We start from the raw sequence: 14,762 nt of genomic DNA, 5'->3' as shown, positions 1-14,762 counted from the left end.
CCACTGGGTAAAGCTGCAGAGACTCAGGAAGTGTTGTAAACTTAAGGGGCTAAATAGGATTACTGACAGTATGTTTAGTATTAAAGTATACTGTACTTTGTTCCTAATAAAGTCGGGACTATTTTGCATTGTTATCAGCTTGTGTTCGTATTGATTTGACTGCTTTGATATTATCGGACATCCGGGCAAATTCGTTCTGGTCAGAGTTATCTACCTTGTCTACTTAGGCAACAAAGTTTACAAAATGCTAACGTTACAAGAAGTTCTCAGGCACGGTTCCTGAGTTATTATGGTTCCAGACAAAATATTCCAAATTACCAAGCTCCCAGGTGAAGAGGAACGAACAGGCTCCCCTTCTTTCTCACCTGCCTCTCTTGATTGGTCGCAACAATGTTAGTTTAAAAGGTATCCCCTCCCTTGTCAGTACTTTTGCTTCGACCCAAATGAATTTATGTGCTGAAAGGAGATAATTGAACCAAAAACTGAAATTGTTGGAGAAACTCAGCAGATCTAGCAATATCTGTAGAGAGGAAACAAAGTTAATGTCTTAAATCCAGTGACCCTTCTTCAAAACACAACTTAACCAGGCTTTCATGAGTCAAAAAAGTGTGAATTTTTAGTTATTAAATGCAAGAAGAAATAACGCAAAAGACAGGCACACAGATTCAAAGAAAATAGCAAGTCCAAAATATAAATGTTACAAGATATACAGGCCAGTTTCTCCATTGTTCGTGAAAAGTAGACATTGCAATGCTGATAGTTGACCTGTCAATTTCAAGATTCTTGGCTGTGTAGGTTAGCTGAAATTTGTTTGCCCCATTTCCTTTTAAACTAGCTTCCTAAGCGACTTTCAACACTCAAAGCAAGACAGTCTTTTGCCTGCAATGAAGGTGTGACAAATAGATGGTTCTGCAACCATGACCTTCACAGCACACTAGTGGCTCAAACACAAGCGAGAACAAATGAATACATTAGCCCACTGGTAAACACACAACTGGGATAAAGCTCACTTTTAACCCTTTTTTTTTCAAATACAAACATCTCTCATGCAGACTGTGCCTTTTTCCCAACAAGGTCACAGTCCAAAATACCTACAGGTGATTACTGTTTACCCAGAAGAGTCGTGGAGTAATAAGCACGGAAACAAGCCGTTCAGCCTAAACTGGTCCATGCTGACCACGGTGCTCATTCTGCTAGTTCCAATTGCCTGCATTTGGTCTGTGTTCCTCTAGACTCTTCCCATCTATGTACCTATCCAAAAATTTCAAAAATGTTGCTGTTGTACCTGTCTCAACCATTTTCTCTTGCAGCCCATTCCAGATACTCTGTGTGAAGAAGTTGCCCCTCAAGTCTTTCTTAATTCTTACCCCTCTCACCTTTGAACTATGTCCTCTAGTCTTCAATTCCCCATCCCTGTGAAAAAGATGATATGGAATCATCCCATCTATACCCCTCATGATTTTATACATGTGAGTAAGGTCACCCCTCGTTCTCCAATATTCCAAAGTCCTATCCTGACAAAGCTCTCCCTATAACTCAGGCCTACCAGTTCCGGCAACATCCTTTTAAAATCTACTTTGCACACTTTCCAGTTTAACTATGTCTTTCCTATAAAAGGGTGACCAAAGCTATACACAATACGCCAACTGCAGCCTCACCAGTGATTTATACAACTGTAACATAACGTCCCAACTCCTAAACTCAGTGCCTTGATCGATGAAGGCCTACATGCTAAATGCCTTCTTCACCAGTGTACCTATGACATTGCCTTCAATAAACTATGAACTTGTACTCCTAAGTCCCTCTGCTCCACAAGACTTCTCAAGTCCTTATATTTATTTATAAGCCCTATCTAGGTCTGACTTTCCAAAGTACAACACCTCATACTTAACTGTGGTGAGTTGCATTTGCCAATCCTCAGCCCACTTCCCCATCTCATCAAGATCCCTCTGTAGTTTTTGACAACATTCCATGCTAGAAACAACCTTCAACCATCACCTTCTACTTCCTACCATCAAGCCAATTTTGAATCCAATTAGCTAGCTCTTCCTGGACCCCATGCAACTTAATCTTCATTACAAGCCTGCTGTGTGGCACCTTGACAAAGGCCTTGCTAAAGTCCACAGAGAACCCATCCACTGCCCTGCCCATATCTATCCTCTTGGTTACCTCTATGAAAAACTCTAATATATTTGACTTCCTGTGCACAAATCCACGCTATCCCTAATTGGACCTTGACGATCCAAATGTTGGTTGGTCCTGTCCCTCAGTATCGTCTCCAATAACTTGCCTACCACTGATGTCAGGCTGACTGGCCTGTCGTTCTCTGGCATGTCTTTGCGACCTTTCTTAAACAATGGAACAACATTAACCACCTTCCAATCCTCTGGAACTTCACAAGTGGTTAAAGATGAAGCAAAAATCTCTGCAAGGGCCTCTGCAATTTCTTCCCTAGCCTCCCACAACCTGCAAGAATGGAACTGATCAGGCCCAAGGGATTTATCCACCTTAATGCGATCTAAGGCTGCAAACACTTTCTCTCTTATTTCCATTATTTCCTTAGTATCCATGATTCTCTTCTCAGCAAACACGGAGGAGAAATATTGATTAATTAAAAATCTCCCCCAACTCCTGTGGCTCCACACATAGATGGCCATTCTGATATATAAGGGGATGTATTCTCTCCCTAGCCATCCTTTTACTCTTTATAGAACATCTTGGGATTACCTTTAACCGTATCTACCAGATCCATCTCATACTTTCTTTTTGCTCTTCTCTTTTCTGTCTTAAGCGTGCTCCTATACTTTTTATAGTCATCTAGGGATTCACTTGAGCCTGAAAGCTTAAACCCAACGTAGGCCTTCTTCTTTTTCCTGACCAGAGCCTTTATGTTGTTCTGTATTTTTCCTTTTGATGCTTTGGCGTGACATCCCAGAGTTTCTCTCCAGAATGCCACTGAATATGTATCCACAGACATCTTTTGGCTACAACTCACTTTTTTTCAAAAAGCACACAACATACTTAAGTTCAATGTGTTGGAGTTGTTGGTTAGTTCGTCGAGCTGACTGGTTTCCGTGCAAACATTTCATCTCCCTTCTAGGTGACATCTTCAGTGCTGTTTAGCCTCCATTGAAGTGCTGTTGGTCTGTCCCGCCCTGAATTTATATAGTCCGGTCCGTCATAGTGGGTTGTCCTATTTCTGGTTTTGTACCTTGGTGCTATGTAGATGGGGTCTATTTCAACGTGTTTATCGCACCAGTGGTTGAAAACCAGATCTCCAGGAATTCTTGTGCTTGTCTTAATACTATTACTTTGTCCCAGTTAAACTGATGTCCTTCTATTTTGGAGTGTATTGAAATGAGGGAGAGTTTGTCATGCTGTTTTATCATATTGTGGGTATAAGGTCTTTTGTCTTTGAGTAATTTGCAAAGTGTGGCTATTGTTTTGTGTGTTATCCTTATTCCAAGTGGTCCTAGGAGTCTTGTAGTCAGTTCTGATGTGTTTCTAATATTGGTGACAGGTCTGGTAATTTTAGCATGCTGTCTTTGCTGATGGTTTCATTAGAGGTTTTTGTTTTCAGGTGGTCTAGTACTAAGTGGCCAGCGCCTCCTTTGATAGTCTCCTTCAACAGCTATTATTTTGTCCTTGTCAATTTTTAGGTTTTTGATGTTGTCCAGGAATTCCTGTGCTGAGTGCATGGAGTGCGTTGATCCACTGGTGAAGCATTTCAGTTTTTGCTGTAACTCTTTGGCTAGCCTAAGTGTCGGTATGTCTCGCGGGGAAACTATGGGTCTGAGGGGGATGTCTGGTTGTGTACCTTTGGTAGGCCTTAGCAAAGGAGGCACTGGTCACATGACGAGACAATCCAAAAACACAAACCTCCAATGGAACCATCAACAAAGACAACATTCAGGGCAGGGCCAGGGTTGTGGGGGGTGAAGCCCAGGGCAGGGCAGGACCGGAGTTAGGGGTGAGCTCGAGGCTGAGGTTGGGGGGGAGCCCAAGGCTGGGATTAGTTGCTAAACCCATGGCATGCCAGTGCCAGGGACAGACATGCCAGCAACACGCAGTGCAGTGCCAACGTGCACCCCAGCCTAGGGTTAACAAAGGGACAGCGCTGGGGTTAGGGGGAAGCCCAGGTTGGGGCTGTGATTGGGGGGGGGCAGCCCAGAGCAGGGGCAGGGTGATCTGATACCAGGTGGGGATGGGGTTAAGAATGAGCTGGGATGGAGCAGTGTGGTTTCAGGGTGGGACTTGGACAACGTAGAGCAGCCTATATTGGAGGCAACAAAAACAGAAGTCACTGGGAAAGCTCAGCAGGTCTGAGAGCATCAGTAAAGAAAAATTGGAGTTAGCATTTTGGGTCTGGTCACTCTATCTCAGAAGGTTTCTTTTTCATTAAGGTGGGGATGCAGAGGGATAAAGTTGAGACCTTTGCTCAGGACAGAACGCTCAGCATCAGAGAGCAGATGGTTGGGTGAGATAGTGAATACCCAACAGGTGGGGTTGGGAGAGGGGATGGAATCAGAGGGCAGATAAGGGAAGATTAGCAAGACCCATGGGTATCTGAGTTGTTGCATGTTGTAGGCCTTCATACCTTAAAGGCAACAGAAAATTTGGAGGTGATCTGGGTCAAGTTAGGGCACTGCTGGGCACAGACAGCGAGGAACCAGCAGTAATATCCTTTGAGATAGCAGGAACTGCAGGTGTTGGAGAATCGGAGACAATAAGGTGTGGAGCTGGATGAACACAGCAGGCCAAGCAGCATCTTAGGAGCAGGAAAGCTGACGTTTCGCACCTAGACCCTTCATCACCTTGTTATCTCAGCAATACCCTTTGGCCAATATATCTGAGTCATCCCCAGTGCCTCTGTGAACTTTACCTTCCAGGTAGATTTTGTTCCGCAACTGAACTATCTGGTCGCGGCTGCTCCACTGTTTAAAACACTCCATGCCTACAGCACACACCCGCCGTAATATTAAAATAAATATTCTTAATAGCACTGACAAAACCAGACAACCCCCAGCACCTCGCCTACCACCCACTCAAATAACCGATAGCCCCCTTCTCCCGCCTTTTATACTTAGTGCACGTCACACAACCAGCTTTGTGACCGCACAATAACCGGCCCAAGAGAAGGGGCGGGACCTCACACCTGCTAGGCAGTGGGGATAACCATTTTCTCGGGGCGGCGCTCACGGGGCGGGGCGGGGAGGATCTCACAATGGTACGGGTGAGGCTCACGCGGGGTGGGGCTCAATGGTGTGGGTGGGACACACACACACTCACATTAGGGAGGGCGGGGCTCACTATGTTATCGTTAGGGCTCACACCGGCAGGGGCGAGGCTCAGTGATATGGGCGGGACTCACACCGGAGAGGGGCGGGGCTCACAACCGTGTAGGTGGGGCTAAAATAGTATCAGAGATAATGGGAACTGCAGATGCTGGAGATTCCACCATTGGTGTTATAAATGGTTAGTCAATCCCTTTTCGTAGTTGCGAATGAGTCTCCCCCACACTTTCAGGCAGTACTTTTCCAGATCACAGGAATGTTCAGCCCTGAAGAGATTTTTCTTCATCGTTTCACACTAGAGATGCATCCTTCTTGTGCTCCCATGACCAAAATGAAGTTTCACACTGACCCACATTTTCTGCTCTCTGCCTGTCTCTTTGCAGTCTCATGGTGTCCTTCCTATCACTTATTTTACCATCTCATTTGGCATAATCCACAAATTTAAAAACATTATTTTCTGAATCTTTATCTAAATTATTAAGTCCAAAGATGTGCAGGTTAGGTGGATTGGCTGAGCTAAATTGCCCTTAGTGTTCAGGGGTCTGTAGATTAGGTGGGTAAAAGGGGGATGGGTCTGGGTGGGATGCACCAAGGGTCGGCGTGGACTTGTTGGACGAAAACGCCTGTTTCCACACTGTAGGGGTTCTAATTCTAATTCCATGATTACCCACTGTAAACAGTTGAGGTTCCAGCATTAATCCTTGTCAGAATCTGCAGTATGTCAACATGAAAATGCCACAACTGTGACCACTCAATGCTTCTTATCCATTAACTAATTATTTTTAAATGCTGCTATATTGCCCCTAACTCCAGAAGTTCTTGTCTTGACAATTAACCCTCATTGCAATAGCTTGTCAAACATCTGTTGGTAATCCCATTTCCATGATCTTACTGGACCACTGCAGTCACTCTTTAACCCTCTAAATTTAAGCCTTTCTCCAAACTGCTGTTTCCAAGATGTGGCCTCTTCCCCCTGCCAGATTCAACGTATACATAACTTCATTGGGCTGGCCTTGGGTTTCTGCTGAACATCCAGATTCCATCTGAAGTTGGAATTCCGATGTCAGGGATGTGTGAATCCATAAGATGTAGGAACTGAAATAGGCCTTTCAGCCCATTAGGCCTCTTCCACCATTCAATGAGACCAGAGCTGATCTGAAAATCCTACGTTCTACTTTCTTAGCTTGCCTCCATAACCCTATATTCCCTTCCTGATTAAAATCTCCTATTTCAGCCTTGAATGTAAAGCAGTAAAGAATGTCACACATATACTATCCACTGAAAGAAGAAATTCCTCATCTGCCTTAAATCTACTCAACCTCTGCATAAGACAGTCTCCCATACCCAAGATCAGCCTACTGAACATTCTCTGGATTGCCTCCAATGCCAGTACACTTTTCCTTAGATAAGGAGTCCAAACCTATTGCAGTATGCCAGTTGTGATCCGACTGCCTTGTAAAGTTTTAGCAAAAACCTCCCAACTTTTTTACTTCATTTTCTTTGAAATTGAGGCCAATATTCCATTTGCCTTCCCTACTACCAGCTGAATGTGGATGTTAATTTTTTATGATTCATGGACAAGGACTCCTAATTCCCCCTGTTCTGTAACTTTCTGCAGTCTTTCTCCATTCAAATAATATTCATCTCCTCTGATACTTTTGTCAAAGTTCATAACCTCAAATTATATTCCATCTGCCAAGATTTTCTCCACTCAACCTATATCCCACTTCATTCTTTAAGTCACTCTCACCCACATCCAAATTTATTAATTAAATTTTGATGTGATGATGGGATTAGAGACTGTATAACCAGAGCATTAGCCTTGTCCTCTGGATTATTCTTGGTTTAGAAACGCTGGGGCTTGTACAATTCTTATGCTTTTCTTTTAAAGGGAAAGGCCACCCTGACACAGTCTCTTGATTTGCTTTGCAATTGGCATTGATTGTTGTAGATTTAGGAATGCTCAACATAGCACCAAGCCTAATTTGATCAGGTTGCAGTTTAACACAGATTCTGAGAGGGGACTGAGAGCAGGAAGCGAGCAATACGTCCTGAAGCTAGCCACATCAATATTTTTCTCTCTCCCCTTTCTCTGTAAAGTTGATCTCTGCAATTATATGCTGAGTAGAAATCTATATCCAGATGCTGAAATAAAGAATTCTAAAACACAAAGACAAGAAAGAGCCCAGTCAAACTAGCACCCAAGTGAACTGTAGATTGCTTCTCAGTGTGCAGAGAATTGAAATATGATCAAGGAACTGAGGACTATGAATCAAGCCATAGAATCATGGAGCCATAGAGCGTGGAAACAGACACTTCAACCAATTTGTCCATGCCAGTCAGGTTTCCCAAAATGAACTAATCCCATCTAATGAGCACAAAAGCTGATGTTTCGGGCCTAGACCCTTCATCGGAGCTCTCTGATGAAGGGTCTAGGCCCGAAACGTCAGCTTTTGTGCTCCTGAGATGCTGCTTGGCCTGCTGTGTTTATCCAGCCCCACACTTTGTTATCTTGGATTCTCTAGCATCTGCAGTTCCCATTATCTCTAATCCCATCTAATCTTGTGATTTTGGTCAGATGTTAGAGAACTGTGTTCCTTTATCTTCCTTCCACTTATTTGTGCTTATCGATTTCTGTGTCTGTTGCCACATTTGTCTGTTTTTGAGTGTCTCTTCACATGTTTCTATGTGAAGGTCTGCTTTCAAAGGGGTAAAAGCTGAAATAGATAAATTAGAAATCCTGTTTTTTTTTACTATTCTGGTTAATGTTAAAAGTGTTGCGACAAATTTTTTTAATATTGTTACTGAAGGAACCTGACGTAGTTTGTTTTTATACTGGGTGACAATCAGAGGCAAACTGGGATTTTTTTTGTAGTTTCATTAAATCTTTTCGGATGACTCTGGGAAGTACCAAACTTTGACTTCCAGATCACTTCTCCAGTGAGTCGTGATATTTCCTCACAGGCTCATTATTTAGAACAGGGGAAACACCACCTAACAAGCCTTAAAGATCAGCCAGGCTGCCTATATATGGACCGCAGGAGATGGATGAGATACTGCACGAGTCTTTACAATGGAGAAGGATATGGGAGATAGAAAACTTGGGGAAATGAGGAGCAACATCTTGAAAAATGTCCATATTACGGAGGAGGTGATGCTGGATGTCTTAAAACGCATAAAGGTGGATAAATCCCCAGGATGTGATTAGGAGTGCCCTAGAACTCTGTAGGGAGCTAGGGAAGTGATTGCTGTGCCCCCTGCAGATATTTCTATCATTGACAGCCACAGCTGAGGTGCTGCAAGACTGGAGGTTGGCTGATGTGGTGCCATTATTGAAGAGAGGTGGTAGGAAACAGCGAGGGAACTACAGACCAGTGAGCCTGACATTGGTCATGGGCAAGTTGTCGGAGGGAATCCTGAGGGGCAGGATTTATATGTATTTGGAAAGGTAAGGACTGATTAGGGATAGTCAACTTGGCTGTGGGTGTGGGAAGTCATATCTTGCTAATTTGATAGAGTTTTTTGAAGAAGTAATAACAACGATTAAGGAAGGCAGAGCAGTTGACATGGTCTATATGGACTTCAATAAGGTATTTGCTGAGGTTCCACATGATAGAATAGCAAATAACATTAGATCATATGGAATATGGGGAGAACTAGTCATTTGGATACAGAATAAGTGAGAAGATAGGAGACACAGGGTGATAATGTTGGGTTGCTTTTCAGACTGGAGGTCTGTGTCTGGCAGTTCACTGCAGGGATCAGTGCTGGGTTCACTGCTTTTTGTCATTTATATAAACGATTCAGATGTGAACATAGAAGGTATGGTTAGTTAGTTTGCAGTTGACACCAAAGTTGGAGGTGTAGTGGACAGCCAAGATTACCTCAAAGTACAAGGGACCTTGATCAGAGGGGCAGGTGGGCCCGAGGAGTGGCAGATGGAATTTAATCTGGATAAATGCGAAGTGCTCCATTTTGGTAGGGCAAATTAGGGCAGGACTTAATGGTAAGATCCTGGGGAGTGTTGCTGAACAAAGAGACTTTGGAGTGCAGGTTCATACTTCCATGAAAGTAGAGTCACAGGTAGACAGGATAGTGGGGAAAGCATTTGGTAGGCTTACCTTCGTTGGTCAGTGCATGGAAAACAGGAGCTGGGAGGTCATAGTGCAGCAGTACAGGATATTTGTTTGGCCACTTTTAGAACGCTGCGTGTAATTCTGGTCTCCCTGCTATAGGATGTGATGAGGAGGAATGAACAGCCTCCCCTTCTTTCTCACCTGCCTCTCTTGATTGGTTGCAACAATGTTAGTTTGAAAGGTATCCCCTCCCTTGTCAGTACTTTTGCCTAGACCCAAATGAATTTATGTGCTGAAAGGAGATAATTGAACCAGAAACAGAAATTGTTGTAGAAACTCAGCAGATCTAATTTGCCCTACCAAATCTGAAAAGGTTCAGAAAACATTTACAAGAATGTTGCCAGGGTTGGAGAGCTTGAGCTGTAGGAAGAGGCTGGGGCTGTTTTCCCTGGAGCGTTGGTAGCTGAGGGGAGACCTTCCAGAGGTTGACAAAATCAGGAAGGGCCTGAATAGAGTGAATAGTCAAGATCTTTTCCCAGGATAGGAGAGTCCAATATTGGATGGCATGGATTTAAGGTGGGATGAGAAGGATTTAAAAAAACCTAAGAGACAACTTTTTCCACTTAGAGGGTGGTGTGTATGGAATGAGCTACCAGAGAAGTGATTGTGGCTAGTAACATTACAAAATTTAAAAGGCATCTGGATGGGTATATGAATAGGAAGGGGCCAGGAGGATATGGGCCAAATGTGGCAAACAGGACTAGATTAATGTAGGACATCTGGTCAGCATGCATGAGCTCACCTGAAAGGTCTGTTTCTGTGTTGTCTGAGTCTATGATTCAGAGGGTTATAATAAGAAAGCTTGTTATTATATTATGTAGTTAACTATAACAAGTCATTTAATACAATGTTATACATTCTAACACGTCACTGTACAGAATATAACATTCCATGATTGTATTGTCTAAACTCTTTCATCGCGAAGAATCAAAACCTGGTGTATCCATGATTGAATTATCACTGTGCAGACTCCCATCCCATGCCTCCTCATTGGTGACCAATGTGTGATACATATTCCGTTATCAAACCCTTAATTACAAAACAGAGATAATATTCTGTCTTTCAAGATAAAGAATAAACTGCAACACAATAGAACTCGTCTCCTTACTTACATTTATTGAGTTAGACAACACAACGTTGCACTCAGTGCATACTGCCATCTAAAAGAACAGTCATGTCATTTTGTGCAGCATTGCCCTTATGTAACATTACTCTCCTGTGAAACTGCAGGTCAATCAACTAAATTCTAACACAGAAAAAGAGTCCAACAGCTTAGTTAAAGACATACCCCCATTTTAAAGTAGTTTAAAAGAAAGGGATGTAATCACAGAGAGGGAGGTTGAGGATGGAGCCAGGGAGACAGTGAGACCAAGAGGCTTAGGAAGGGAATTCTGAAGCAATGGCTCTAGGCAGCTGTAAACATGATTCCAATTGGTGAACGGATTAAAATAAAAGCTGCTAAGGGAACAGAATTAGGGGAATACCAAGATCTCTGAGGGTTTTGAGCTCCATGGATCATTTGACAGCAAGGCTGCAAACTGAAAAGAAATCAATTTAGTGTTTGTAATGTCATGTTTCACAGCGTGACATACATCACTAACTCATGACCATCGTGTTCTGCTCAAAACGGTCATAAAAGATTTTTTACAGCTACTTACTTCAGGACAAGTAATGGTGGATTCCCTTGTTGTTTTTTACAAACATTCCTTGTCTTCAAAGTACCCTATCCTAGGACCAACATTCTCACTGAGAAGATAACTGGTGCAGAGGTGGAAAGTTTAGAATAATTTAGCAAGAGGTTGAGCCCCAAAATTTGGTATTATAAAATAAAAACCAAGATGAGGTTTGGAACTATACAAAGCGTATTTCATCAGGTTAGTGAGCGGCTGTGCAGATAACCATGCAAGAACAGCACTGTTGTTACCTGTCCCTCAGGAATACAGGCTTCTGATGTGGGTCTTCGTGTGACTGAACTTACTTGTGAATTCAGTAGCAGCAAGCACAACAGAAAGCTAGACTGGAGGAGCAGTGCCTCACAGAAATGTACATGAAAGTGACCAAATCTCTGATAGGTTGCTCCAGTAGTTGAACTTTTTTCTCAGGGGGTTCCTGGGGTGAATTCACCAAATGTCTTTGTGTATTTTCACCCGTGACTCAGTGATGTACTAAAATAACACCTTCAGGAAGAGATAAACAGAAGTAGGGAGTGGAACTAAAGTGAAATGAAAATTGTGCACTGTTTGAGCTGGAGTAGAGCAGGGAACATTTCCTCCTCCTGCACGTTGGTTGAATAAAGTAAAAACTCAGCATTTAATCCATTATATCTCCATATTGAGTTTTCTTTCTTCCCCTGTCAGTGCTTTCCACAGATACATTGTTTTGATCCTTTGTAACTGCAAAAAACAGGAGAATTATAAAACCATTTAGTACCGTTGACCCAGCCATAGGGTAGCACAGTGGCTCACAGCGCTAGGGAGCCGGTTTTGATTAGATGTATAATGTAGAAAAACGTGAACTTGCAGGAAGAGGAGAATCTGAATATTACTTAAACTGAGAGACTGTAAAATGCCGCAGTCCAGAGGAATCTGGGTGCCCTTGTAAATGAATCATGAAAAGTCAGCTTGCAGGTAAAGCAAGTAATTAAGACTAATGGGATGTTGGCCTTTGTTCCAAAGAGAATGGTGTGTTAACATAGGGATATATTGCACTAACTATACTGAATATCAATGAGACCAAATTTGGAATATTGTGTACAATTTTAATCTCCTCACTTAAGTAGGGCCATGTTTCCAATTTAAGCAGTTAAGAGGTTTCAGACTGATTCCTGGAATGAAGAAGTTTGTCTTATGTGGAAAGGTTTGGCAGGTTTGGCCTACATTCATCTTAATATGACATACAGGAGTCTGAGGGTTCTTACTGCACCCAGACTTCTATAAGTTTTCACATTATTGATAACCTGTTGTGAATCCTTATCAGGTGTATTTTAAGTCTGCAGAAATAACATCCTTTATCTATTGAACGTGAAATCAAAAAGATCCTCTAGGTTAGTCAGATATACCACCTCTCATATATCTTACTGACTCACTGGTTAGCTCATACTTGTCCACGTGCTCAGTCACACACCGTCTCTGATGATAAATTTGAGTCACTTCACACCAAAACTAACTTAGAATGGAAAATCTTCAATTCTTGGGTACTCTCTTTCCCTGTCTCAAACACAAATGACTGAGGTGAAAAGCCAGTTTAACTCAATGCATACCTTTCAGGTCTACCTTTGTTTAAAACTATTTCTTTTTATACTCAAAAAAAAACTTTTCCTCCTTTGCATGGGAATACAGAAAAGCTTTCCCAGACTCAGCACAGTTAAGTTCACATGATCTTCCTTCTCACCTTCATCAGAACTACGTGGCACTGTTCCAGTCTCAAGGTAAACCCACAGATTTGAGCACTTCTGAGTCTCCAGACGTGTCACTATGTAACTCATCAACGATCCTGTTGCTGTACAGAGGATCAGTAATTTATTAAACAATTACTCAACTATGGCACATCTACAGAAGATGGAATAAATCAACCCTGGTCAATAACTGACCCATTAGTCGAATCTCAATCATCAAAGCAATAGTCGGCATCATTAACAGTAATCATAGCAATAACCTGCCCCAGTCCCAGAAACCTCCTGCCCCAATGGTGCTCTCTTGATCAATCCTGGCTCTTAGCCAAAATTTGAGAAGACAACTACTTGGTCATTTATCTAACTTCTGTTTGTGAGGCGTCTCAAATGTAGCAAGTAAGTAAATGTTGAAGGTAACCCATTGGATCTGAAGTGCTTTCATAAATCCCGGGGATGCTGTTATTTCATTTTTTAAAAAAAATCTTTTGAGGTGCTGTGAATCACTCAAAATATTTATATTGCAGGGAAAAGTTCCAGGCAAAATTGAATATTCCCATGAAGGCATCAATGGAACAACAGCTATTAATCGATTTCCAAACTTGATTACTCAGAACTGATAATGTACTGACCTACCGACAGCAAAACGTTCCACTGCATTGGCAGAGGTATCTTCTTATTCAGCAATGTCTGCATAACAAAAACCCCACTGGTACCTGCAGAAGTTTTATCGAAGAAAAATAAAGTTTTAAAGCAACGAGCCCGGCATCCTAAAGCGTTACATCGTGAAATTTCAAAACTGCATAATTACCTAATATAAACGTGCCGATGCCCTTCATGAAGGCATGCGACTGGCAAGCAGCATATTCCTGAAGAGCCTGCAGGCGGAAGGAAGGTGGTTAATTGGGTAAAGGTGCAGTGAGAGAGCCTGGGCTCACACACCACAAACTCTGAAAGCGGTTTCAGCCCCGGGTCTCCCAAGTAAACTGCGATCCCGCAGCGCAGGCAGCATCCTGACAAAATGCTGCAGGAGTTCACCCTCCACAGGCTTCACTGCTGTCGAGAAGGGGTAGGGAATGTGTAAGAAATGCAGGGGAGATGGTGGTCTATCAGGTTTCCCCTGACCAGACTTTGTTGGGGGGGGGGGGTCCCTTACCGGGTGCTTCGCCGCCACCGAGTCCTCCACCCGGCGGAGGCCCAGGTTCACCATCTCCACGCCCGACGGTAATCACCACCATCAGAGAGAGAGGCAGTAATTCCGGCCTGGACTCTGAGATAGGGGATCCTGGAGTCTGACGGGGGTGTCCTGGAGTCGTGTGGGAGGGGATCCTGGAGTCTCGGGGGAATCCTGAAGTCTGGAGGGGTGTGGATCCTGGAATCTAGGGGGGAGTTCTGGAGTCTTCGGGGGGGGGGGCAGTGGGTGGGGAGAATTCTTGGAGTCTGTGCGGGCGGGGTGGAATCATGGAGCCTGAAGTTGTCGGAGTGTGGGGAAGGAACCTGGAATCTGTGGGCATCTCCAGGGGAGCTGGTGCTGAATCTGAGGGAGGGTAGGGAAACCCGGCATGGATTATAAAGAGAGGATTCTGGAGTGAGGGAGAAGGGATCCTGAAGACGATAATGTGGGACATAGTAGGAACTGCAGATGCTGGACAATCTGAGATCACAAAGTGTAGAGCTGGATGAACACAGCAGGCCAAGCAGCATCACAGGAGCACAAAGGCTGACATTTCAGGCCTAGACCCTTTCTGAAGAAGGGTCTAGGCCCAAAAAGTCAGCTTTCCTGCTCCTCTGATGCTGCTTGGCCTCTTGTGTTCACGATAATGTGGGTTTCGGGGTGGGAGGAGAGGAGAAGCTGGGAGGGGCCATTCCTTTTGTGCCTGTCCAGCTCCTCCTCTCACTCCTTCCATAGGCCGAGATGAAGGATCCTATTAGCTGAGAAATGGA

The 14,762-nt window shown here is 43.5% G+C and overlaps 1 protein-coding gene across 1 annotated transcript; it reads right to left on the bottom strand.

Moving 5' to 3' along the window:
• Positions 1-10,526: 10,526 nt before the first annotated feature.
• On the bottom strand, positions 10,527-14,547 carry tmem141 (transmembrane protein 141). The gene is made up of 5 exons (XM_048558876.2): positions 13,975-14,547; positions 13,630-13,696; positions 13,451-13,534; positions 12,821-12,928; positions 10,527-11,823 (listed from the first exon to the last, which is right to left on the bottom strand). Exons 1-5 carry the CDS (start codon positions 14,026-14,028, stop codon positions 11,741-11,743), a joined length of 396 nt encoding a protein of 131 aa, XP_048414833.1. The 5' UTR covers positions 14,029-14,547; the 3' UTR covers positions 10,527-11,740.
• Between the last annotated feature and the right edge of the window lie 215 nt (positions 14,548-14,762).

This window comes from Stegostoma tigrinum, chromosome 29 (genome assembly GCF_030684315.1).
Source record: "Stegostoma tigrinum isolate sSteTig4 chromosome 29, sSteTig4.hap1, whole genome shotgun sequence".
Taxonomy (NCBI): domain Eukaryota; kingdom Metazoa; phylum Chordata; class Chondrichthyes; order Orectolobiformes; family Stegostomatidae; genus Stegostoma; species Stegostoma tigrinum.
The sequence above is the reverse complement of the archived record's forward strand: the minus strand, read 5'-3'. Positions and strand labels throughout refer to the sequence as shown.

Coding starts and splice junctions, on each gene's coding strand:
- tmem141 (XM_048558876.2), bottom strand. CDS start 14,028: ATGGTGAACCTGGGCCTCCGCCGGGTGGAGGACTCGGTGGCGGCGAAG. Junction 12,929..13,450: donor GAACGTTTTGCTGTCGGTAG/GTCAGTACATTA, acceptor TCCTCTGTACAG/CAACAGGATCGTTGATGAGT. Junction 11,824..12,820: donor GCCACGTAGTTCTGATGAAG/GTGAGAAGGAAG, acceptor TGTTTTTTGCAG/TTACAAAGGATCAAAACAAT.